The sequence below is a fragment of the Meriones unguiculatus genome, chromosome 3 (assembly GCF_030254825.1).
Source record: "Meriones unguiculatus strain TT.TT164.6M chromosome 3, Bangor_MerUng_6.1, whole genome shotgun sequence".
NCBI classification, from domain to species: Eukaryota; Metazoa; Chordata; class Mammalia; order Rodentia; family Muridae; genus Meriones; species Meriones unguiculatus.
This window is the reverse complement of record NC_083351.1, coordinates 135922993-135945311: the sequence shown is the minus strand read 5'-3', so window position 1 is coordinate 135945311 and position 22319 is coordinate 135922993. Positions and strand designations below refer to the sequence as shown.

The 22319-nt window shown below is 43.2% G+C and overlaps 1 protein-coding gene across 3 annotated transcripts; it reads left to right on the top strand.

Moving 5' to 3' along the window:
• The first annotated feature begins 310 nt into the window (after nt 1-310).
• On the top strand, nt 311-22270 carry Fbxl21 (Putative F-box/LRR-repeat protein 21). Of its 3 annotated transcripts, none has more exons than XM_021651189.2 (7): nt 311-704; nt 7112-7211; nt 8415-8545; nt 9638-10004; nt 10417-10539; nt 15154-15325; nt 17102-22270. In XM_021651189.2, the coding sequence occupies exons 4-7, from the start codon at nt 9639-9641 to the stop codon at nt 17743-17745; spliced, it is 1305 nt and encodes a 434-aa protein (XP_021506864.1). In that variant the 5' UTR covers nt 311-704; nt 7112-7211; nt 8415-8545; nt 9638; the 3' UTR covers nt 17746-22270. The 3 variants fall into 3 exon arrangements, with proteins under 3 accessions (XP_021506864.1, XP_060236579.1, XP_021506865.1); XM_060380596.1 differs by lacking the exon at nt 311-704 and adding an exon at nt 6082-6217; XM_021651190.2 differs by lacking the exons at nt 311-704; nt 8415-8545 and adding an exon at nt 6082-6217.
• Nucleotides 22271-22319: the final 49 nt, after the last annotated feature.

Below are 22319 nucleotides of genomic sequence, written 5' to 3'. Positions count from 1 at the left end.
ATAAAAACCTAAGAAATTTTTCTTAGACTCTTGCTTATGATTGCTGGTGCAAGTGTCCCTTGAAGGGCCGGTCTCCAAGGCAACTCTAAAGCATGGTCTGTTGACGAGCTTCCTTTCATTAAGGATGTTTTGAGTGACTGCCCCCTTTTCTCTCAATGGATCCAGGTTTGTGCCAACAGTGTAATGGAACAGTGATTTGTTTTTCACAAATAAAGTCCCCTGGAAAATTATCTCTAGGCGAAAGGAGTATTCCTGTGACGCTTTTAGTTAAACCTGGCAGTAGAACCGTTTGTTTCTTTTTAAGAGGATTGTATTTCCAGAGCTGTTTGTCAGGGCTCCAGCTTTCTAAAACACATGATCTACAAAGACGACCCCGTGCTACATTTTAATACAAAGACTGTCTTGCCGGAGCCTGACTGGGAGAACGCCAGGCAACAACAGGTCACAGGCACCTCTCTTCCTTGTTTTAAAAACAAGTGGTTCAGACCTGGGAGGTTGAGTGAGACCAGGCTATGTCGTGCCGGAAGCAGGCCTTAATGAAATCGTGAGCTCCATGCAATGCCCTGGCTTTATTCACTCTCCAAAGCAGTGCAGCGGCTTTGAGTCAACGTTGTCAGTGGTGACTAAGCCTGACCCATTTAGACATGCTTATTTCATAACTCCCTGTCCATGGAGCTTCGTGCTGTGGGAACACTGAAGTGCTGGTGAGTTCTTCTGCATTTAGTCATAAATGTGGCAGTCATGAGTTTTAAATGAATAGCCTTAATATCTGAGTAAAACGAAATGTTCTTTCAGGGAAAAGTTAATCTAAGGAATTATGACGTAAAAGCTGTATGTTTAAAATACTTAGAAAATATGTATATAGGAATACTCTTTCTTTGGAAATTTATTTAGAAAACAGATTATACATCTTCTTAAGTGAAAAAAATACTTAATGAAAAATAGATATTCAAAGAATAATTAAAGGTTCAAATGGGATACTATCAAAGGTAAAATTTTATATTTATTAATTTTTAAATTAGCATATAAAGTAACGTGCTTAGTTTTGACAGTGATATATGGATGTATCATTGCTCTTGGCTCATGTTTGCCTACTGCGAAGTCTTAGAGAACATTCTTTTAAAAAAATTTTATTGATTCTTTGAGGATTTCACGCATGTAATTTGATCACATTCTTCTTCCACTCCCACTGTCTCCTCTCAGGCCCCCCCTCCCCGTCCGACCTCCAGTAATGAGTCTGACAGCATACCAGTGACAAAGAGTAGGCAGCGTCTTTGGGACACTTGAAATGTTAAGCTCAGTATTATGATGCCCCAAATAACAGCGCCTTCATTAGAATATGTTCCTACATATCTCAAATGCATTTTTTCTTTTCAAAAAGACACATGAACACTATCACTGTAGAGTTTGAAGTGATTGGTAAATCATGTACGATTTAATCCAGGCATGAAAAACAATTACCTCTACTCAATAGAGAGGGTCCAGCCTTGAGCCTCAGCTCCTGAGTATGACTTTTCAGCCCTTGGCATGTCCTGCCTGGTGAGGGTAGGTTTTAGCAGTGAGGAAGGAAGGAAAACAGCAGGAAGCTAAACGGGACCAATATTTTGAAGATGTTTACCATTTTCACGTATAAGACCCAGGACCTGTTGCTGCTTAGAGCATGTGAGTGCAATGCCTGAGTTCTTCTGTGTGGCACTGGGCTAGAGGCACAAGAAAGAATGTGACTACCTGTCTGTGTTATTGAATGGCTTGCTGTCCTAGTCTATTTAGCCTGCTATGAAAAAGTACTGTAAACTGGGTAGATTATAAACAGTGGACGTTTCTCACAGTTTGGAAGCAGCAGATTTCAACATTAAATGACTGTAGATTCATTGCGGGCCTGTTTCCTGATTATCAATTCTATGGTGTACATCTCCACCAGATAGGAGATAGCTAGCATTTTGTAGTCTTTTTTTTTTTAATACACTAATGTCAATCATGAGAGCCCCGCCCTCAATATCTAATTGGCTCCTCAGAGCACCACACCCAGTAGCACCAGCTTCTGGCTTAGAATTCAGCAACATTCATAGCATAATACTCACTGTGTGCCAGCCACTGTCTAAGCTTGCTGTGAACAAATTGCCTTAACCAATCAATAACACTATGGGAAAAAAAAAATGCGCTGTAATCTGAAGCAGTGGGCAGCGAGTGACATGGCTTGTCCTTGGCACCACAGGAAGTAGCAAAAGCAGGATGTGAGGCTCCATCGCCTGTGAGCTTCCTCACACTGTCTCTAAAACGCAGAGAGCAGAGGAAACGAGGCCATTCCTGCATCTGTTCCATAGAGGCAAATTTTCCTATCTCAGTACTTCTGGAGACATGTTCAGACTTTCAAGGCCAGGTTGGCCCCATTTGTTCTTGTCCTATATTGTTGTGGCTGCCTACCCCTTTCTCTTCTTTCTTTCTTTCTTTCTTTCTTTCTTTCTTTCTTTCTTTCTTTCTTTCTTTCTTTCTTTCTTTCCTTCCTTCCTTCCTTCCTTCCTTCCTTCCTTCCTTCTTTCTTTCTTTCTTTCTTTCTTTCTTTCTTTCTTTTCCTTGCCCAAAGACTATAAGTGGCCTGGTTTTCAGGGTCCCTGTGTCTTAGCCTCCTGAAGATGGGAGTATTCCATGTTAACTGACAATGTATGTTTACCGCTCTTTAGTCTAAGGCTTTCCTTATCTCCCTAACATATTTTTTGCCCCTACAGCCTACCCCATGAGTATTCCTTTCTTCTGTTTGTTATCTAGCATACACTAATCTTGGCGTGTGTGTTCTCCTTTCTCATTTTTCCCCCTTTCCATTTATACTGACTGTTCTGATGGAATCCCTGCTCACCCTTGCACAAGCTGGGAAATCCTGTCTGTCCCTCCTTCCCCCTACCCTTGACCACAATGAGAAAACCCTGAACAAAAGAATGCTGCATGGGGAGGGGGGGTGGCCTCAGGAGGAGGTCCCTTAGGGTAAGCATTTTCAGGCTATGAACAATTGGGAGGAGGCTGCAGGTGCTAGTGTTTGCACATCCTGGTTATTTGTTCACCATCACTCATACTTGTCAAGATTTGCACTAGTACAAAAAGATGTTGCCAGCCCTCTGAGCCTCACCCTAGGGGAAAGGCTTTGTCAGTTCCCGTGCATCTGAGGCATTGGACCTTGACACGGCTGTGCTCATGTCAACCACATTTACTTGGGACTTGCTGATCTTCACTTTCAGGGCTTCCTCAGCTTCGCATGGTGGGTGAGTTGTGTGGTTATCGCGTGAGTCTAACTCTGGTTAGTCTCAGTCCATTTGATCTACTACAACAAAGTACCATAAAGTGGGAAGGCTATTGTCTGAAGTTGGGGTTTCTATTTCTGCAGTGAAACACCACAACCAAAAAGCAAGATAGGGAGAGAAGGGTGTATTGGCTTACACTTCCATCTTACTGCTCATCATTGAAGGAAGTCAGGACAGGAACTCAAACAGGGTAGGAACCTGGAGGCAGGAGCTGATGCAGAGGCCATGGAGGGGTGCTGCTTACTGTCTTGCTCCTTATGGCTTGCAGAACCTTCTTTTGTAATAGAACCCAGGACCGCCTGCCCAGGGATGGCTCCATCCAAAATGGGCTGTGGCCTCCTCCATCAATCACCTATTAAGAAATTGCCTTACAGCTGAGTCTTAGGGAGTCATTTTCTCAATTTAGTTTCTCCTTTGAGATAACTCTAGCTTGTGTGTCAAGTTGACATAAGACAGAATAGCTATAAACAATGGAAATCTATTTTTCACCAGCAAGGGAGGGCTGGGAATGGGGGCTGGTTCTCTAAACACCAATCTAACAGAGAAAAACAACACTTAACCTACTACAACCTAGTCCCTCCTAAACATTGCAAATGCTTCCAACTAAAAGAGCACACTTTATTTAATAAAATTAAACCAACTACCTAACTCCGGATATGCAAATCCCAGTGTGAAAACACACGTAACAACAACAAAACCAAGACTCGTCTTCTCTAAATTCTATCCATCCTGGAGTAATGTTCCTCAACAAGAGTGACCTAGATGAAATTCTAGACAAAGAATTCAAAAGCATGATGATAAACCCATTCACAGAAACGAAAGAAGACATAAATAAACTCCTGAATGAAATCCCAGTGAACACAAACAACTGAATGACATAAGGAAGTCAATGTAGGGTATGAATGGAATCCAATAAAGACAGAAACACCCAGGGGAAGCCAAACTGAACCGATGCTGGAAATGAAAATTCCAGTAAGTGAAATGAAAAACCCCTTGGAAAGCCTCAGTAGTGAACACATCACGGGGAGAACAAAATATCAGGGCTTGAGGAATCGGTATAATCATCCGAAGACGACAGTACAATTTTAAAAAAAATGTGTTCCTAAGAGGCATGATCGCTGGGACATTATGAAAAGATGAAGTCTAAAAACTGTGGGCATGGAATAAGGGATGGTGTATAGCTGTTTCCTTGAAATTCAAACAGCCCACAGCTGCTGGAAGCCACACTCCGACCAGCTGACCTGCAGAGAAGTCTGAGTATTGAGCTACCTGCCAGCTGGGCAGAGGGGGCCGGGCTTGCAGCTTTCCAGGGAGCTGTCCCCAGGCTGGCGTGGGGTTTTCAGTGATGCAGGCCATTGGGGAGGGGGGGAGGGGGGTGAGGTTGCAGAGTTCTTGCTCTGGCAAGTGATATATGCAACTTAGGGCTGAGCCACGGTGAGTCAGAGCGGGAACCCAAGTTGGAAGCCTAGGAGGATTCAAGATAGATCCAGGCTGAAAAGCTTCCCTGGAGTATGAGAGCTTCTCGGAGGCTTGTTGAGTGAATTTTATGAAGAAGAGACTTTGGCAAACTGGAATGCTCTAGACTGACGTAGGAATCTAGTTCATACGGTGACAAAAACAATGTAAAAGAGATCAGAGAAGGACAAAATGGGGGAAAAAAGTCTGTCCCGGTCACTTGGAGGCAAACGTGGCAAGATCTGAGTTCCTGAGGGAAAGAACTGACAGTCAGACAGCACAGAATTCAGTTTATAATACGAACTGTAAACTAATGTAAAATGTCCTAGGGTAGGTGGGAGAGGACCATGATGGGGGAAGTACAGAGGGACCTAGGAAAATCTGGGGAGACATGTGTCTATGCTATGGTCATCACTTTGCCACCATGGTTTCAAGAGCAACAAAACTTAGGGTGTGTGTAGTTTGTGTTTGTCAAGTTATGCAGCAATAAAGCTGGTCATTACAAAAAGAGTATGAGAAGGACTATATGTTGACGCAGAACTGGGTTCCCATGTAATAAACGAGAGGGAAGGTTCCAGGATGCTGTGCGTAGGCTTGATCTCATATTTTGAAACATGTTTTAAAACAAGGTCTAAAATCCGTAGCCGACCGTACTGGCAGGCTGGCAGTTCACAGGTGATCTTCTTCAGTCCTGGCCTGCAGCTCAGGACCCGAGGGACTCTCACTGCAGCTTTCTATCAGGGTCCCTCAAGTGTCTTGCTGCTGGCAGTGGGGTGTCCTTCTCAAGTGAAACCTAAAACTGGAACTGTTAGTTTTGGGCAGTCAGTCATTTAACCAAATACTCACGAAGCATCCCGCTTGCCGCTTCCTTAAGCCGCACTCTCACAGTGGCCCTGGGACCACCGAAGGACTTCTAGGGGGCCAGGAATCAGCATATGCTAGGCGAGTCCCTGGGCTCCAACAGAGCGGTTGGGGCGGGGGCAAGGGTACCTAAGGTCAGTGCTGCCAGGGGTGGAGCTTCCACTAGTGGGCGGGACATTCCCCCAAGGGGCGGGGTGTGGGCGGGAGTCAGGGGGCTACCCCTGAACTTAAGCACAGCGGCTAGGGGCGGGGCGGGATTGACCGGGGCGGGGCATCTGAGAACTGACACTTTCGAAGGGCGGGGCATTACTGAGGGGCGGGGCGTCGGTGGGCACTACGAACAACACAGCTACTGGGGGCGGGGCGAGGCTCGCCGGGGGCGGGGACTCAGGAGCTGAACACTAGCGAACTGACTGGGTCAGGCTTCCCGGAGGGGCGTGGCGTGGGCGGGGCCTGGCTCGTGGGTCCATTCAGTCCCTCTGAGTCGCTGTGGCTTTGGCTGCGCTGGAGCCCGCCCACCCGAGAAAGTAGCTGCAAGCGACTGTCCAGCAGAGTCCTGCGTTTGTCCTGAGGGCCTACCTGGGGCTAGCTGCAGCTCAGGCGTTGAGGTAATGTTTGTGGCGCAGCACGAGGGAGCCGGCGGGGCGGGCCGGGCCGAGCTACGGAGGCGAGCCCTCGAGCTGCCTGGCCGCAAGGCGAGAGCGGAACCGAAGCCGCTCGGAACCAAGCCTGCCGAGCCGCGCCGAGCCGCGCCGAGCCGCCCTGGTGGCTGTCCAGCTTTCCCGCCGCTGAGCCGCTGGCTCTGTGGAGGGTACTTCGGCTAGGCTGTCCCCGAGTCCCGTTTCTCTGCGCAGTTAGAATGTAAGACAAACTGCACCGCGCAGCTTTAGAGCGGTGCGTTTGCACTGTCGTTTGTACTCGTTTTTAGACTTTCAACCCTGCCCCGGCTTGGTGTGGCCTCTTTCTAGTCCAGTCTGGAGCAGAGGTTGCAGGGAGACGGGGTAGGCTGCTCCGTGCCCAACTCCCTTCAGATTCCAAGGCATGGTCCAGGTCAGGCTCTGTGCCTTTCTGGCACCGTCGCATGTGAAAAGGTGTTTTCAGTCCAACGACATTTGGCAAAACTTCAGATGATGTATTTAAAAATGAATTTATCTATTCAAAAATTGAGGTTTCCTTTGTAAGTAAATATATCTTAATGCCACAGAAAAGCTTGAACTATGATGAAAGATTTATACAGCTTATAAACAAATACATGTAATTATGATAGTAAGTAAAATATGAATTCTCAGAGTCGTTTACTGCCTGATATGTAACCTTAGTATAGCTTCCGGTGTCACTCATGGCAAATACTGACATATTTCCACAAGCTAGTTTTTCATAAGGGCAGAAAATAGTTTTAGTGTTAATAATTCACAAATAAAATCACTTAATGCGTATTATGATTTGTAAATAACCTGAGCATTATTATGTGCCCTGATGATGTTTCGTGGTGTTTTTCTAAGATTGAGCGCGAAGTCAAATGGACGTTGGTGAGTGCTCCATGGCAGCAGATGCTTCACTTCATTGGTTCACTGTGAACTGTAACTTGGAAGCCGCGTTTAGGTAAGAAGGTCTCGAAAATGAGGCAATCCATTTTTTTTTTAACATGAAAAGAAATGACCAGTTTTTTTTTTAAGCGGCCCATATATTTAAGGTAGAATTTTTAAAATATTTGTCATTTTAATTTTTATTAATTACACTTTATTCAACTTGTATCGCCCCTAAACCCCCCTTCCTCCCCTCCCAATCCCACCTTCCCTCCCCCTTCTCCCATGCATGCCCCTCCCCAAGTCCACTGATAGGGGAGGTCTTTCTCTCCTTCTTTCTGATCCTAGTCTATCAGATCTCATCAGGAGTGGCTGCATTGTCTTCCTCTGTGGCCTGTTAAGGTAGAATTTTTACATAAACCATTTCCAAGAAAAAAATTTAATGCAATATGACCAAGTGACATTCCATATTCATAAATCATGTACTTTATTTCATATTATTTAACTAAATAATGAACACGTGATTTAAAAAAGTATATCTAAGTAATAAAAATCAGTTTATCTTACATTGTGAAATACACTGACACAGCTATAATGTTGTGCTGTATGAAGTTTATAACTGGGAGGGCGGGGTTTAGTGCTCTATGTGAGGAGAAAGAAAATTGACATGCTTTTTACTAAATTATTGCTATCAGTAAAATGTTCTTTTTAAAGAAGTTTATTTACTCGTATTGGTATTTTGCCTTCACTTATGTCTGTGTGCCATAAGTGTGCCTGGCGCTTGTGTGGGTGCTGGGAATTGAACCTTGGTCCTCTATAAGAGCAGCATGTGCTCTTAACCACTGAGCCATCTGTCCAGCTCCTAATAACATTAATTCTTTATGCTTTTCTTACTGTAGTGAAGTTTTAACTGTTTTGTAGGCTACTGAGTGAGACAGTTATGGACATCTGTCTTTCTTCTGCCTCTGAGTTTAGAATCCAGCCTCAACTCCTTTACTACACACACACACACACACACACACAGAGAGAGAGAGAGAGAGAGAGAGAGAGAGAGAGAGAGATTTTAAGGGAACTAGCAGTAAAAAGTACATCTGTAGGCTGTGCTCTGAACTGTTTGTTGCCTTGTATTGCTTGGCAGGTTTTAAGTTACCGGTGTAACTGTTCGGTCAGATGGAGATGCATTGGGTACCCCTTTCTCTGATGTTTGAGATATAAATCAGCAAGGGTTTTGTTTTCCATTGCAGTTTCCAAGTCCTAAAAATGGCTTTCCATTTTTCAGTGATTTTATAGGTCAGTCCTGCCTCTGGGATCCAACTTTATGCTGTGGCTAAGAAATGTTTCGCATCACTCAGACTGAATCTCAAGACAGAAGTATTTACATTGTAAATAAATATTTCAGTAGATTTGAAGGTATGTTCAATTCTGACGCCGAATTTGTATATATGTTCCTTGACTGATGGGTGAAAGGAGGGTTAAGTCATTAGCCAGAGTTAAGTTCAGAAATATTTTTATCATTATTAAATGAGATGATTGCATATTTTGTCCTCTCAAATAATCATATATTTAATTCTTTGGATTCTTGCATAAAACATACAGAGGAGATTGCAGATAATTTGTTGTATATATTGACATGTCTGGGCTTCAGAAGGTTAGAATTTGTGGTATCCCCGGCAGAGAATACCTGGAGAGTATTTCTGGGCGAGAATACTGTCCGTTCCTGTGCCCCTTGTCACTGACTGCAGAGGATCAGACATGTATTTGTGCAATGGCTCTGTCCCTACTACATCCACATTTCCCAGAATGCTCATCTTCAAGCTGTCACCTGAAATTCATCGCAGATCCCTTGGCTTTATGTTAGAATTGTCATGTGATTACAGAATGAAAATAGTTCACAAAAATACAAGTACCCAGCAACATTTCCTGAGGATTCACTTCACACAGAGGGTGGTCCAATCTTCAAAGCAGCCTTGGTCCCTGTTTTATGGATGAGAAACCAGGCTTAGAGTCACATGGTTAGTATGTAGCATAGCTGAGACTTTTCCTGACTTTCAGTGCTTTTAGTTGTACTGTCTCCCGGATCTCCCAGGAGTTCAGCAGAACTTCAGTGTGGTGTTTCCTTTGTGGGATACAGTGAGATGCAGCACTTGACCATGGGGAAAACAAAAATTAGGGTATATGCTATTTTGGATGCTTCCTCTTAGAGGCTTCCAGCCACTTTTCCCATACACAAACACAGTAACATGCAATTCTTTTTTTTTTTTTTTAATTTTCATGCAATTTGCACAACTTTGGTCATTTCACTTAACACCATACTCAGCCCTTAATCATGGTTTTGAGTGTAGGTTTGCACAAATAGCACAGAGCAGGGTGTGAGAACGGAAGATTCCTGTTGAATTACATTAGTTGGGTTATTTTCCTTCCCTAATATTATTCTGTACAATTAGGGTACAAATGGTTGTGGGAAAGTGAGAAAGAAACAGACAACTTTTCTGGTACTTACAGAATGAAGAGGAATAACTTTTCTGCTGTGAATAAAGTTGTCCAGTCGTCACCAGTCGTGAAGCAGCCCAAACGTGTACTCCGCACATCCCTCAACCAGACTCGTACGCTGTCTGTTCTTCTGGACTGGGGGACTTTGCCACACCACGTGATTTTCCAGATTTTCCAGTACCTTCCTTTAATAGATCGAGCCCGAGCGTCTTCTGTGTGCAGGAGCTGGAATGAAGTGTTCCACATCCCTGATCTCTGGAGAAAGTTTGAGTTTGAGCTGAACCAGTCAGCAACTTCGTATTTTAAGTCCACACATCCTGATCTCATTCAACAGATCATCAAAAAGCACGCTGCACATCTGCAGTATGTCAGCTTTAAGGTACAAACCCATGCACGTTAAGGTCCTTGTGTGGGTCTGGAGCCTTGCTTCTAGGCACTTGGTAAATATCCAGGGTTTTTATCCCACGTTATTTTCTGATTTTTCTCTAGTTACTGTACAGACTGAAGTAGAGAGCCTGAGCTTTAACTGAATGACATAAAACTCAGTTTTCTCATTTGGCTGGTAATATCCAGGCAATTATAAAGAGCTGAAAGCACGAAGTACTGCAAACATACTTTGTCATAGCTTGGTTTCTCCCTCTGTGAGCTCAGATATTTCATATAAAAATAATCATTTTTATTGATGAAAGGGATTAACAAAACTTGGTTATTGAATTACATTAAATAATTGCACTTCCCATAATTCCAATAGAATGTCCTCAGGAAATTCAGATTAAAAATTATCTTTATAGGTTGATAGTAGTACTGAGTCGGCAGAAGCTGCCTGTGATATTCTTTCTCAGCTGGTAAATTGTTCTATCCAGACCTTGGGATTGATTTCAACAGCCAAACCAAGTTTTATGAACGTGCCAAAGGTAAGAGTACTGCGCTTCTTGCGAGATTCGCTGAACTTTTTTAAATGATCTTTGTGTTCGTGCAGGTATGTGTATGTGTGCATGCATGTGACTGTCAGAGGACATCCATAGATGTGAGCCCCAGAAACATCATTCACCTCCTTTAAGGCTACGTCTCTCTTGCCTTGAAGGTTACCTATTAGGTTAGACCGGCTGACCAGCTAGCCCCAGGGGTCTGCCTGTCTGCTAAAACTCGGTGCTGGATACTCAAAGAAGAAAGATGGAGTTGCTGAGAAGTACAGTGTGTGTGTGTGTGTGTGTGTGTGTGTTGCAGAAGCCACTGTATGTCATCAGCACCTCAGAGACGTCTTAGACTACTCACTCTCTCTCCTACTTGGCTTAGTTTCTCGTCCTGTGGCCGTGAGAAAATAACCTGTCCAAAGCCATGTAAGGGAGAAGGCTGCCTACCCTGTTAGCTCAAGGGCCTATCAAGCTGGGGAGGTAGGTCAAGGCAGCAGGAGTTTGAATATCTGGTCACTCCCATGTTCAGTCAGCAGACGGCGCTGAGTGCACACTGCTGTCCAGGTCCCATGTCCCAGTCACACAGTCCAGGACCGTCGGTGAGTCTTGTGTCCTCAGTTATAGTCTGGGTAATCCTGGGACAGCAAGATGGCTCAGGGGGTAAAGGGGTTCCCACCAAGTCCAAGAACCTGAGTGTAATCCCCACAACCCTTTTGAGGTCAGGAGAGAACAAAGTCCTGCAACGTGTCCTTTGATTTTCACCCGTGGGCGATAGCACACGCGCACGTGTGTGAACACACACAAATAAGTAAATGGATAAGTAAGTAAGATAAGCCCCAGAGGCTCAAGGCGGCTGCAGACTCTGCCAGGTTGACAGCGAGCACTGACCACCTACAGAGTTCTATCTGCTGTCCTTCTTTAGTTATTACTCAGCATCATCTTAACGATCAGGTTAGCCAGCCTGTTGTCTCCTCACACTCAGACTAACTCTTTGGAGAATGAGAGCTTTTTTTTTTTTTTTTTTTTTTTTTGACACCATAAACCAGGTTAAAAAGGTGTTTGGTTTTTAACAAGCACTTCATTATGTTGTTGATTGGAATCACCTCAAGGAAACTCCCGAAGCAGAGGACATGGTAGCTGCACTCCTATAACTGGGTCATGGCTCTCCTAGCCAGTATCTCTACTAGCCTGTTATCTTTTTAAGAGATATCCTGGGGAAAAAAACGGGTCATTAGGGGATTTAGAATAATATAAATAATCAGATGAAAACTTACTAGTGCTAACTAGTTCCTTGTTTGTTTATAAACCGCGGGGCAGCTTGGCCTGCTGCTGCTTAGGTTCTAAAAGCTAGGGCTAGCGTTGCCTATCAGTCCAAGGTCTGCTCAGTCCAGGGTCTGGGTTTCCTGGCACAGCTTCCCCGCAAAGATGCCAGGCAGCAGCCTGCTCTGTCTCAGTGAGCTCCTCGGCCTCAGAACAGCTTGAAACGCTCTCCAAGGTCCATTCTTGTTCCTTCCGTTTATAAACTAGTGGAAAAGCTAGATAAAATTACAGTATTTTGCTAAACATAGAGTATAGCAGATATGATTATACTAAAACATGTGCTCTGCTGCTTCAGTGTCCTTTAAGACTAAAACAGCTAATTTAGACCTTAATAAAGAGAAAAAAAGTCAACTTTCTACTTCTTGGAAAGGAGATACAGCTGTGTAATAATTTAGTAGCACTTCAGCTCTCTACTACGTGAAAATGACTTTTTGCTTTATTTATTTATTTATTTATTTATTTATTTTTGAGACAGGTTTTCTCTGTGTAATAGAGCTCTGGTTGTCCTGGAGCACTTTGTAGACCAGGATGGCCTTGAACTCACAGAGATCCACCTGCCTCTGACTCCGCTAGTGCTGGGATCACAGGTGTGCACCACCGTGCCCGGATATAAAAACGAGTTCTAATTAGTGTAAGTCAACATGTTTACACACTATAGCCAATGTAGTTATCCTAACAGGGCCAGTGTAATCTTTACTATAGCCAAGATTGATTTTGTGGAAAGAAAAGAGATTTTGCCTTGGATTTGGTTTCTACCCTCACTGACTTGGCCAGAAGTGATGAATCTGAAAATGTGTGGAATTCTGCCTTTATTGAGGGCAAGTTATTAATGCACTTTATTTTGTAATCCTTCAAAACATATAACTACTTTTATTTACTTTAATTAAGTCTGCTAGAAAAAAAGAACATAAGGTTATAACACTTATGTTATATAAAGTGTTCCTTTAACACTTATGTATTGACTGCCATGTGCAGAGATTGTCTTAGGTCTGGAAACGTAGAAGTGAATGAAATGGAACAAATGTGTTTCTCCTGGCGAGGGCTCAGAAAAGCGTTGAGAGCTCTACACCACTGCCTCTTGTGCTCAGTTGCGCTGTTGCAGTGGGAAGGCCAATGCAGACGACACGAAAGGAAAGCGCATGGCTCCGTGCCATGCAGACTGTGTCTGTGAGCATTAAAGTCTGTTGTCAGCTCCCAGTGTTATGCTTCAGATTATTTTCAACCCTTTCAAAATGCGAAAACTTACTCTTGACTCAATGAAACGTGGAGAAACAGACTCTTCACTGGGCTTGCCTGGTGGTCCATGATTAGCTAATCCCCATTCTAGAAAAATAAATAACTTGGACATCAAGTTCTTAAAGTTGAAAATAGCTAAGACATCCTTTGCAAGGTCTATGGGATTTATTCCTTTGTCATCACTCCATCTCCACTATGTTGTGAAAGTTTTTGTTGTAGGAATGAAAGTGACATGAACATTAAGAAACTCTACATTGTGAACAAACTAGTTTTTCCCAGGGATTCAAGGTTGGTTTTGGATATTCATATCACTCAGTGTAATGTAACACATAAACAGGTTTAGGAATGGAAATCACATGACCATCTCCCTAGATACGCAAGAGGAAGTGCCACACCCCTAACAACACTCTAAAATTAGGTAAGTATGTCCACTTTAACATCTTTAATCTCATATTCAATATAATGCATGAAATCTTAACTGGGGCAATGCAATAAGAAAATTAAATTAAAAGGATACAGATAGGAAAGGAAGAAGACAAATACTGACAAGATCCCAGAGTCCAGCAGAAAAATCTTAAACTCTAGCAAATTAAGAAGATATAAAATTACCACAGAAAAGGTGCAGTCTTTCTATATATTAATATTGAAACTGCTAATAAAGAAGAAATCAATATCAAATCCCATTTACAAAACTCCCAAAAGGCCCCCCAAAACTCAGAATTAAATTATCTAGGGAGCAAGGTGATGAAAGACCTCTGCAATGCAAAACCTTAAGACAGTGAAGAAAGAAATTTAAGAAGCTACTAAAAGATGGAAAAACTATATGACATTTATGGTGTAAAAAATGTCTTCATTAGCCAAAGTGATTTACAGATTCAACATGGTCTCAAAATCACATTGACATTCTTCACAGAAATACAGAAAACAATTCTGTGGTTTATACAGAGGCACAAGCAAACCCTCACTGAGAAAGCAATTATAGTCAGAAAGAGTGATGTACAAGTGACAAAAGCCAGTCTCAAGTTATATGGCAGAGCCAAAATAATAGAAACTGCTCGGAACTGTCAGAAAACAGACAAACCAGTGTTGTAGCATATAAGTTCTAAAGCTGAGCCCAAACAGCTGCAGCCACCTGGTTTTCTGCAAAAGTTAAAAACGTACATTGGGAAAATTACAGCATCTTTATCAAATGTTGTTTGGAAAACTGGATATCCATCTGTAGAAGAATGAAACTAGATTCATGTCTCTTATTCTGTACAGAAATCATTGGAATAGAATGTAAGACCTGAAACCTGGCTCAACCATCTACAGTCACTTAATCCCCTACAAAAGGCAAGAACATATATCAAAAGAACTATTATATGATCCAGTTTTGCTACTGGTGAATTACCTGACGTAATAGTCTAAGTCAGCTACACAGGCAGGCATAGCCATGTTTATTGACTTAGTGTTCACAATAGCTAAGAAGTAGAGTTGTTGTCCACCAACAGGCAGATGAATGAAGCAAATACACAGTATATACATAGAATTCTGTGAAGGCATGCTGTTTGCAGGAAAATGTTAACTGAAGTAGACCAGACTCAGGAAAACAAATACTGTTTTCTCTCATATGCTGTTTCTCTGTCTGTCTCTCTGTCATTGTGTGTGTGTGTGTGTGTGTGTGTGTCTGTGTGTGTGTAAGAGAAGAAGGGGAGAACGAAATGGATAGAATATACATGACAAGAAAGCAGGGGTGGTATTTGAAGGGACTAGGGAATGAGAGACAGATAAGTTGGGAGGGCAGGGAATGGCAGGAAGAAGGGAGTGAATGAGTACAAAGTATAAAGACATGCACATGAAAATGCCATAATGAAACCCCTTCTTTGTATACTAACTTGAAATTTTCCTTAAATAGAAAATAGAATTGTCTTCTACTGGCTAGTGATAGCATAAAAACATAATATATTTGTTGTTTTTACTGTTTTTAGCATTTAACAATTTGTTTTTTTAAAGCTGCTCGATCTAAACGGTGAGTTTTCAATAATATTCTCGTAATTTTTTTTCCTATTGCCGTGCAAGTCTCATTTTGTGTCAGCACTTACAGTTGTGTTCGTCAACTCAAAATCATTATCATCAATTAAAATTGAGGACACACCAGTGGATGACCCTTCGCTGAAGATCCTTGTGGCTAACAACAGTGACACTCTGCGGCTCCTAAAAATGAGCAGCTGTCCTCACGTTTCATCTGATGGTAGGTTGTATTTTTATACGAATTGACTGGGTGGTTTTTACTATAGTAACAATAGATTACTCACTGGAAAGTACACGCCTTTGGAACATAGCTTATTCACTTTATTTAAAAGCAGGCTTAATCTTCAATTTAGATGTGAGTTGCCTCTTCAGAGAATTTTTTTTTTTCTTGGACACGTGTTAATCTCTTCTAAATTAGTGGCCTGCATCTGACAATTTCATGCATTAAATCACATATTTCCTCCTTTTGTTCCTCCCCTGTCTGAGCCCTTCTTCTTCCCAGCTAGCTCCTCTGCTGATCAATTTCTTCTCCATTGTTTTGACCCACTGAGTTTAATAGAATTACTTTCATGAGCGTAGGGTTGGATTATTTATTAGAGCATGGGCAACTTATGAGTGGCAACACCCCTGAAGAAAACCTCCTCCCCCCAGCAAGAGTCAATAGAAAATAGCTCCTGGGGAGGGGTGGACCTAGTGAGCCCTTCCCCCACCCGTGATGATGTACTGGTGGGTGACCCTAGCTGATGGGAAGCTCGCGAGTACAACAAAATCATCACATCCTGAAGGCAGCATCCCACAGCATACTTTCCTGTCCTCTGTCTCCTGAGCTCTTTCCACCTGCCTCTTCTGCAGTCTTTCCTGAGTCTTGAGGGAGTTATAGAGATAACTGTGTTTAGAGTTGAATACTCAAAAACCGCTTCCATTTTCATCTTTTTTACCACCTAAAGTCTCTGCGGTAGCTGCTGTCCACTACAAAAATGGGGTTTCTCCAACCCAGGCTAAACAGCACTAGCCCATGAGCATAAGATAAGTATTTGGAGGTCGGTTTGATGGGCACAGCATGCCCGTTTCACAGAGGGACGGTGAACACTTCCATGCCAGATCCTTCCAACTATGGGCTTTTGAAAAGTTTTACAACACCAAGTGTGGATTCTTTTCTGTGGAGTGGGCCTCAACTTTGGTTAGAAAGTGGTTGGCTGTGCCCCTAACAGTCAGCAGGTTTTGTACCAGTAGGCACTTTTTGCCTAGTGGAGGAGCCCAGAAGGTTTATAGCTGGGTAAGACTGTTGATCCTGTCCTCCTCCCCAACCCCCGACATCACAGCACTTTGAAGTGTTTGGAAAGTTAGCCTGCAGGAAAGTTCAGCTCAGTTTCAGCCTGATTTGTGTCCATCCTGCAGCCAGAGCACGTGATCCATCATGTAGCATCATGGAGTGTCTTCACATTCTCTCTTGACTGTTTTGGGGTTTTCATTGATGATGTCTTTCACTTCCTTGGTTTGGCTTATTCCGAGGTGTGCCTCTGGGGTGGGGACAATTGTGAATGTAATGTTTTCCTGGTTTCTTCCTCAGCACGTTTGTTATCAGTATATAGAGACGTAGGGTTTTTTATATGTTCATTTTGTGTCCTGCCACTTTGTATCAGTGTTAATCAGCTCTGATGGTTTTCTAGTAGAGTCTCAGAAGCATGCCATCCTAAAGTACTTTAAGAACTTTGATGCCTTACATTTATTGATTTGCACAAGTTGATCCTTGCAGCTGTAGAATAAAGCCAACTTGATCATGCTGAATACCCCAGCAGTGTGTAAGTGTTGGGGGAAATCTTTAATTAGCCTGCACACATGTAGTGATATATTTTAGCAGCCATTTTCTCAAGCATCCTTTACTACACAAACATTTGTGTAGTGAAATAACTAGTGGGAAAATTAAACTGACAACATCTGTTTTGGTTATCCGTGTGATTTTTGGTGCTTAAGGATATCTCCCCGCTTTGCACAGGCATCCTCTGTGTGGCGGACCACTGTCAGGGCCTCAGAGAGCTGGCGTTGAACTACTACATCCTGAGCGATGAGCTTCTCCTCGCACTCTCCAGCGAGACGCACGTGAACCTTGAGCATCTCCGGATAGATGTTGTGAGTGAGAACCCTGGACGCATCAAGTTTCACTCTATTAAAAAGCGCAGCTGGGATGCGCTGATCAAACACTCCCCAGGAGTTAACGTTGTCATGTACTTCTTCTTATATGAAGAAGAGTTTGAGACATTCTTCAAGGAAGAAACCCCCGTAACTCACCTTTACTTTGGGCGCTCAGTCAGCAGAACCATTCTAGGCCGCATAGGCCTGAACTGCCCCCGGCTGATCGAGTTAGTGGTATGTGCCAACGGCCTTCAGCCCCTCGACAGTGAACTGATCCGCATTGCTGAACGCTGCAAAAACCTAACTGCGCTGGGCCTGAGTGAGTGTGAAGTCAGCTGCAGTGCGTTCGTTGAGTTTGTAAGACTCTGTGGCAGAAGGCTCACCCAGCTGTCTATCATGGAGGAGGTTCTGGTCCCTGATGACAATTACACCCCAGAGGAAGTCCACACTGAGGTCTCTAAGTACCTGGGAAGAGTGTGGTTCCCAGATGTGATGCCAATCTGGTAACCAGCGACCAAAGATTTCCAGTTTCCTGCTGGTGGGGTTAGCTGTTGTCTGTCTATGCAAATGTAAATGTTGAGATGAGCTTCTGAGCTACTTTAGGTTAAATACATACTCTTTACCAGTTATCTTAATTGGTCGCTGCAGAATCATTTGAAGATAATATAACAATTTTGAATGGCCAGAGGTCTTTGACGCTGTGTGTTTGATGGTCTGCAGGCTAGACTACAGATGTCTAAGACTTAAATAGACTAACTTTTCAACCTTCTCTGGAGACATATTTTAGCTAAGTAAATTTATATTAAACTTATAATTAATATATAATTATAATTTACAGTATTAGATATTTTTAAGTTATGTATTTTATAATCTTATGTTACTTTCATTTCATCTGGTTCATTTTGGTACCAATACATGTTTTACAAAATACGTACTGTTAAAAATCCAGGTGCCATGCTAGAGGTCTACTTCATTGTACCTACAAAATGTTTGGCATCTTGTGGTTCAGTAAGCAACTTTGATTTCTAGAGTACTTTTAATTCATTTTTAGATTAACTTAGAAGGCAATTGACATTATGTTAAAATTCAGTAATACTACTTCATTTATGAAGATATGGCAAGTAGAAGATACCGTGATTATTAGTGAAGTATGAAATATGAGGGAAGTGTTTGGGAGTCAGTGTTTACTAGCCTGCTCATGTTGATCTGGGACTGTGCCATGTCCTTTGCACATGTGACCTCTCATTTGCTTAGTAACACTTGTAAAAATCCTTCACCAGTTTGTCCTTCGAATGACATCCAGTCTTCAGAGTTGCCTGGGAGCTCGGCTTATTTCCAGCCGCTGTGCCTGCCCTTTCTCCCCCCCCCCACTTTCTCTGTTCCCCCTCCCGTATGTGCACCTCTCTGCTTGCTCTCTCTGTGCTCGCTCCCTCAGATCTTCCTGCATCTCGCTTGCTAGGGGAGGTCACTGACAGCTTTCCAGCTCCTGGGTCAGACCCTTCCCTCTTTTTTTTTTTTTTTTAACTTTTTTTTCTTTTTAATTTTTTAATATTAATTGCACTTTATTCACTTTGTATCCCCCCAAAAGCCCCTCCCTCCTCCTCTCCCAGTCCCACCCTCCCTTCCCCTTCTTCACGCATGCCCCTCCCCAAGTCCACTGATAGGGGAGGTCTTCCTGTCCTTCCTTCTGATCTTAGTCTATCAGATCTCATCAGGAGTGGCTGAATTCTCATCTTCTGTGGCCTGGTAAGGCTGCTCCCCTCTCAGGGGGAGGTGATCAAAGAGCAGGTCAATCAGATTATGTCAGAGGCAGTCCCTCTTCCCATTACTATGTAATCCACTCGGACACTAAACTGCCATGAGCTACATCTGTGCAGAGGTTCTAGGCTATCTCCATGCCTGGTACTTGGTTGGAGTATGAGTCTCTGGGAAGACCCCTGTGTTCAAATTTCTGGTTCTGTTGCTCTCCTTGTGGAGTTCCTGTCCTCTCCAAATCTTACTATTTTCAACTTCTTACATAAGATTCCATGCACTCTGCCCAACAGTTGGCCATAAGGTCTCAGCGTCTGCTTTGATAGTCTGCAGGGCAGAGCCTTTCAGAGGCCCTCTGTGGCAGGTTTCTAGCTTGTATCCTGTTTTCTTCTTCTGATGTCCTTCCTCTTTGCCTTTCCGGATGGGGATTGAGCCTTTTAGTCAGGGTCCTCTCTCTTGATTAGTTTCTTTAGGTGTACAGATTTTAGTAGGTTTATCCTATATTACGTGTCTATATGAGTGAGTCCCTTTTCTCTTCTTTGTAGCACCCGTTGCTGTGCGGTGTGTCTGCTTGTCTCAGGATGTCCTTTTTCCTTCATTGTGCTGTAGACTCTGCCAGGACGAGTCTGCTGCTATGTTCTTCTGTGTACTTATTAGAGGTCAACTTTTAGCAAAAATAAATGTTTATTATTTTCCAGTTTTGAGTATATTTTTCATTATTGAAATGCTGGTATCCTCGCCTACTGAGCAATTAGGATGCATTGTTTATAGATAGTTTGGAGAGTAGACTGTCCTCACTCATATGTGTTCATGGTGAGCTCTGTAAGCAGGCGTCTCACATTTGTGTGGGTGTCTGTGCCTCACTCAGAACTGTACGCAGCAATGGGAGTCTTGGGTAAAAATAACCATAAAACCTCTCTGGAAGACAGACTTCTAACTATTGTACATCGTATCATTTATGCCTTAAGATCCCAGGAAGGCATGTTTAAAACTTAAAATCTAATCAGGATACCAGCACCACAGGCCTAAGAGAATGTCCTAATTGCAGTGGAGCTGGGCTCAGGGTAATGGGAACACTGAGTAGATAAGCCCATAGCCTCACCTGTTGTTGCCTTTTTAGCAAGACAATGCTGCGTACACCTGCGTAGCAAGGTGACAGAGTGGCCTGGTTTTTGCCCTAGAGGTGAAGGCAGCACAAAAGCCACAAAGGGATGGTCTCTCTACAGCCTGGTAGCTCCAGAAAAGGAAGCCACTGGCCCCTCTGAGAAACTGAGCTGTTCTGTTCTAGGTAGACCTTTTGGTGGCCTCCTGTGGGACCCTCACCGGCTAAGCTCGGTAGTGAGTCAGAGAGAAGAGCGCACAGTGATCTAAATTCATTAATTCATGCCCACTCCCCAGGTTGGTTACCTCCGGGTTAGTGAAAGGAAGGACAAAACACTTTAAAGACAGCTAAAAACAATACAGGAAAGTGACGTGTCTTTCCTGCCCCCCCCCCAGGACGAATCTCCATGTCCTTTGGAAGCCTGAGTCCTGCTGGATTAGGAGCAAAGGGCCTGACTGGATGAGTGATCATAGACTTTATTCGTCGAAAACATTTTAGGTCCTTTTCATGCCTGTTCATGTTAGGAATATTTGTTTGTGTTTATTGGAGGATTCTGGGAACTTTCAGCTAATTTTGTGGTCAAAAGTAAACGGAGAGAGTTGAAAGAAGGGTCCTTCTGTATGTCAGGCTGAAGAAACACAGAAACAGGATTGTCACTTTTTTTTTTTTTTTTTTTTTTTTTTTTGTCCTTTTCCATCCTGTGATCCTTGCTGGCCTCATTTGCTTTGTGTGCCATATTGGGAGATGAGTCAGGAGGGCAGCAGATTTTAAGTGCGTCTGCGTTGCTGTTGTGCCCCTAAAGTATAGTAAATGTCCTCTTTCTGTGGGCCTACCCTCTTAAACTGGCTGCTGACCTTCCTTGCTGTCCCATTAAATTAATTTTCTACAGCTAACTAAAAGCACTTTCAAAATAAAATTCTTATATTCATAATAACTTACAGTTATCAAACACAGCAACGTCTGGCACCACATTTTTGAGGTGTGTATGATAATAACTCTTAACTAAGAAACGCAAGTTACCTAGTTAGTATACTTTCTCTTTTGTCTTTGGATCAAAACCTGAGGACAGCTTTGGTGTGACACACTAGGGGGCGCTGTGTTCTAGCGCTTCTTGAGACGGATGGTCTTTGGAGTCTGCATCCCTAGCAAACCTGCATGCCCGGCATACATAGCAGCCAGGAGGGGGCGCTGCTGAGCTGTCCTGTGCGCATTCTCCTGCCCTAGTCCAGGTGCTCAGCTTGGTTTTAAAAATGCTGTCCATCCTTAACTGTGCTTGGATGCCTAAGCGGCAGTCCGGAATGTTGATTATCTGGAAAGCTGTGTACTTGTATTCAGATCTCCCAAAGCCCTTTCAGTTGCCTGAAGAGCCTACAGGCAACAGAATTCAGTCTCTAGAAACAATCCAAAGTTAGGGGACACCAATGAGCAATACAGTCACCAAATTCGACAGTGATGGATATATACTTTTTTAGTCAAAACTTAAATTCTTACGTACTAGTCTCACATAGATGTCGTGACTTGGTGGATGGTATATGTATGTGTATATGTATATGTGATCGTGAATTGGTGGATGGTGTGTGTGTGTGTATGTGTGTGTGTGTGCCGACTGTGCAGCATGGGTCCTTACATGCCTGTGAGCCATCACTAATTCTTCTGGCCACCCCCACACATGTGTGGCCGCCTCTGTGACACACTGTTCATTCACAAGCAGTGCCCATGAGTCACGCCTAGCTGCACGTGCCCAGCTGCAGTGAGTGAAAAGTGTGTGACTTCGCCGTCCCTCACCCTGAGCTAATTCGCGCTGCCCTCCCTGACCCTGAGGTAACCCAGGCCATTATCTTCTCACTTTCTTTCTTAACTCTCACCTCTGTGTGCTTTTGGAAACTGTGTGGTTTTATTTGGTTTTAACCTTATAAAAAGAGTATCCCAATTCATGGGAATATTTTTTTTTTAACTTTTCTTCAATTTATGAAGAAAACTATTTATTAATGCCTCTTGCAACATCTTGCTCCATTTATTGTGACTGCTGTGTAACTTTTGGCTCTGTAACCATGACCTGGCCTTTAAAGTCTGCCTCTGTTAAAGGGCATTTGGATTGTAGTGTGTTGTCATGAACCTTATTATGCATGGGAATACAAATGGAGTGATTTCTCCAGTAATAAAGGTCAATTAATTGTCTTTTCCTTCAACATCCCTGCACGCAAGGATGGAGTCATTCTACATTTTA